Source organism: Balaenoptera borealis (assembly GCF_965194805.1).
Source record: "Balaenoptera borealis genome assembly, chromosome: 1".
In the NCBI taxonomy this organism is placed as follows: domain Eukaryota; kingdom Metazoa; phylum Chordata; class Mammalia; order Artiodactyla; family Balaenopteridae; genus Balaenoptera; species Balaenoptera borealis.
The window spans coordinates 7,454,585-7,458,998 of NC_138860.1; the positions used below are offsets into that span (position 1 = coordinate 7,454,585).

Here is a 4,414-nt window from a genome sequence, read left to right on the forward strand (position 1 = left end):
AAAGTTGCCTATATTATAATTGTAATGAGTTCAGATTTGTTTCTCACTAATAACCATCATTAGCATTTCACAATGTGTCATAAAGATGACATTGGTAGTGTCACTGGTGGTGTGTGTCACAAGGTGATGATCAGATAAACATTTTTATACATACATATATATACACATAAAGAAATTATATATGTAATTTATGTAAGTAAAAATTGGCTGATTAACGAAAACTATAGATTTTTGATACAGTTGTTATGAAGATATGGCAATTTATTTAACATGATACTCAAGTATTTGACTATATGTAGTAATTACTGTCTTTAAGAACTCATCACTCTTAGAGACTATTTCCTTTCCATCTTCTATGTATTCTCCGTGCTTTCTTACTTAAAACATTGGTTATTCCTCTACCCATAAACGTCACCCTCTATTATCACTGTTCATCTGACTTTTATCTTCTTTATGCCTCTATCAAACCTGAAGAACATGGACTGCTTCTTTCATTAGCCTGGCACTCTGCCAAGTGCCATGTAGATATTAGAATCCTTAGTAAATGATTACTACCTTGCAACAAGTATGTCAATAGCCACAGTAAAACAGAACCAAATTCTTCTCTACATTCCAAGTTTGGTGTCATGTTCCTCTAAATAAATCATCAAGCCTAGATGACTGCACTGGAAATTTTTAACAGAGATTTAAAAAGGAAATAATAACCATTCAATACAAACTCTTTCAGAAAATGGAAGAGGAATGAATACTTCCTAGTCATCTGATGACAGTATTACATGACCAGACAGGAAATTATGAGCCAACTACAGTCAAATACTCCTCCCCCAAATAGATGCAATAATGCAATAATTCCTACCTACACCATACATGTTAAAAACTCTCATAAGCTAGGAACAGAAGGGAAATTCCAGTGAAGAGAATCTGTGAAAAACCTACAGGTAACTTCTTCAATAGTGAAAGGTCGAATTTTATTTTTCCTCTGGGATTGTGAAAGAGATAAAGGTTTTTGCTCTGACTTCTCCTATTCAACATTTGGAAAACTAAACAGTACATTAGGTGGGAAAATGAAAAAAAAAAAAAAAAGGCATTCAGATTGGAAAAAGCTTATGCTACCTGATTTAAAGATTTACTTTGAGACTGAGTCTTAATTCTTTTGGAATAGGTATAAGGATAAATATATTTAAAATGCAGTGTCTTAGTAAATCAAAGATTGAAAAAGATGATACTAATTTGGAAAAAAATAATATGCTAAAAGAATTCTAGCTCTCGTCGAAGATGGCGACGGCAGCTGCAACTCGGGTTTCTGGGCTGCTAGGTCGTTCCCGGCTGCTGAGCCGGCCTATGTCGAGTGGCGCCCACGGCGAGGAGGGCTCAGCTCGCATGTGGAAGGCCCTCACCTACTTCGTGGCGCTCCCCGGGGTGGGAGTGAGCATGCTGAACGTGTTCCTTAAGTCGCACCACGGAGAGGAGGAGAGACCCGAGTTCGTCGCCTACCCCCATCTCCGCATCAGGTCCAAGCCCTTTCCCTGGGGAGATGGTAACCATACCCTATTCCATAACCCTCATGTGAATCCGCTTCCAACTGGCTATGAAGACGAATAAAGAGAACCTGGACCATTACCCAGTGGGGACCACAGCACTGATTGGACCATTACTCTGCACACATGGACCAGAAAAGTGTTCGAGACGTTAAGCTCACCTTCTTGTATCCAGTGATGACCATTATACTTGATGACCATTATACTGATCTTCCGTCCCTTTGCTTATGGCAGGAGATGGCTTAAATAAATAACTTAGTCATGAGCTGAGAAAAAAAAAAAAAAAAAAGAATTCTAAAAAGGCTCCCAGACTCCTGCCCCCTACTGTACACACCGTGTATAATCTCCTAATTTTTAAAAAAAAATTTTTAGAGCAGTTTTGAATTCACAAAAGAATAAAGAGAAAGATACAGTAGTTCTATTTTTAGTTTTCTGAGAAACCTCCATACTGTTTTTCACAGTGGCAGCACCAATATACATTCCCACCAACAATATACATTCTCTACATCCTTGCCAACATTTGTAATTTGTGTTCTTGTTGATAGCCATTCTGACAGATGTGAGGTGATATTTCTTTGTGGTTTTGATTTACATTCTGCTGATGATTATCAGTGTTGAGCAACTTTTCATGTGCCTGTTAGCTATCTGCATTTCCTTTGGAAAAATGTCTATTCAGTTCTTCTGCCCATTTTTAAATTGGGTTGTTTATTTTTCTGATGTTGAGTTGTATGAGCTGTTTACATATGTTGGAGATTAATCCCTTATTGGTCATGTCATTTGCAAATATTTTCTACCATTCAGTAGGTTGTCTTTTTGTTTTGTCGATGGTATCCTTTGCTGTGCAAAAGCTTTTAAGTTTAATTAGGTCCCATTTGATCATTTTTGCTTTCATTTCCTTAAATTCAGGAGATGGATCCAAAAAGTTATTGCTGTAACTTATGTCAGAGTGTTCTGCCTATGTTTTCCTCTTGGAGTTTTATGGTTTCTGGTCTTGCATTTAGGTCTTTAATCCATTTTGAGTTTATTTTTATAAATGGTGTTAGAGAATGTTCTGATTGCATTCTTTTACATGTAATTGTCCAGTTTTCTCAGCACCACTTATTGAAGAGACTGTCTTTTCTCCATTGTACATTCTTGCCCCCTTGGTCATAGATTAATTGACCATAAGTGCATGCGTTTATTTCTGGGCTCTCTTTCCTGTTCTGTTGACCTATGTATCTTGTGTGTGTGTGTGTGTGTGTGTGTGTGTGTGTGTGTGTGTGTGTGCGTGTGCACCAGTATCATACTGTTTTGATTACAATAGCTTTGTAGTATAGTCTGAAGTCAGGGAGCATGATTCCTCCATATCTGTTCTTCTTCCTCAATATTTTGGCTATTTGGTTTCTTTTGTATTTCCATATAAATTTTTAAATTATTTATTCTAGTTCTGTGAAAAATGCCATTGGTATTTTGGTAGAGATTGGAAGTGCCTTGGGTAGTATGGTCGTTTTAACAATACTAATATATAACCAGCTATTCCACTCGTTGGCGTATATCCTAAAAAAACAAAACACTAATTTGAAAAGATATATGTACCCCAATGTTCATAGCAGCATTATTTACAATTGCCAAGATATGGAAGCAACCTAAGTGTCCATGAGAAGATAAATGGAAAAAAAAAATGTAAATAGCAGCAAAGCCTATAATTTTCTGAGGAATATATCTACATTACCTTTATGGGTAAAAAAATATCTTATTAAAGGCATTAAAGAGGACTCCTCAAAATGAGAAGAAACATAATGGCTACGGATACCATGACATAAAAATGTTCATTCTTTTCAAATCGATCTGAAATTTCTTGTAATTTTGGACAAATTCTAGAAGGCTTTTTTGTAGAACTTGAGAAAATAGTGTAAACTTTATGTGAAAAAGCATAGAGACAAATATAGTCAGCTTTTTTTTTTGAAAAATAAAAAGTGAGCAAACTGTCTTATCAGATTTCAACATTTATTATGAAAAATAACACAGTCTCATATTAGAATAGATGTAATAAATGGCCTAATAGAACAAAATGGGAACTCAGAAATTAACACATGCTCTTATGGAAACCTGATATACTATAGACCTGTCATTGCAGATAAGGGTACATGGATAGACAACTCAATAAATAATACAACTGGTTATCCATATGGAAAAATAAAATAAATGCCCTTTTCCTTCACATCCAGAGGTCAATTCTATTTAGTTTAAAGACCTAGATGCAAAAAATAGTTGAAAAAAAAATTTTTAGAATATATTAGAGAGTATCTTTATGACTTTTGGAGTGGAAAAAACTTTCTTAAACATGGCATAAAACACATCTTAAGAAAAATGTGAATTAAAAAAAAACACTTTTGTGAGCCAGAGGACACTGTAATAGTCACAGACTGAGAAAGAAAAAAAATGGAAACACATAATTAACAAGTGATTAATAGCCAAAATAAAGCAATAAGAATAAGAAAGATATACACCTCTCTACCCCCCATAGACATAATAATTTTAAAATACAAGCAAGAATTAATGTAAAAGGTAACCCAGATTCTACTGTGTGTGTGTATGTTGGAGATGCCTTCACCTTTGAGAGCCAAATGTTAGTATCCCTTGCCAACTCCATGTTCAGTGACATCACCATGACAGCTGGAAATTGGCCTTGGTGGGAGAATATGCATTCCAAGTGCTTCTTCAGTACATCAGGGCTTCCTCGTAAACAACTTCCTCTATCTTCCATAGACTGGTATGAGGTGGAAACTTATAATGCCATTATAAAGAATTGTAAAGGACAGTTTGCTCAGTTGAACTTGATTTATTTTTATCATTGCCACAACAATGGTTGTACCTTGTAACCACATCTTGACCTT

The 4,414-nt window shown here is 35.4% G+C and overlaps 1 protein-coding gene across 1 annotated transcript; it reads left to right on the forward strand.

The window, feature by feature from the left end:
* The first annotated feature begins 1,267 nt into the window (after positions 1-1,267).
* Positions 1,268-1,803, forward strand: LOC309605677 (cytochrome c oxidase subunit 6A1, mitochondrial). Its single transcript, XM_082341770.1, has one exon. It carries the CDS (start codon positions 1,276-1,278, stop codon positions 1,600-1,602), a length of 327 nt encoding a protein of 108 aa, XP_082197896.1. The 5' UTR covers positions 1,268-1,275; the 3' UTR covers positions 1,603-1,803.
* The last annotated feature ends 2,611 nt before the right edge of the window (positions 1,804-4,414 follow it).

Bases quoted from the DNA above. Each gene is read 5' to 3' on its own strand.
- LOC309605677 (XM_082341770.1), top strand. From the start codon at position 1,276: ATGGCGACGGCAGCTGCAACTCGGGTTTCTGGGCTGCTAGGTCGTTCC.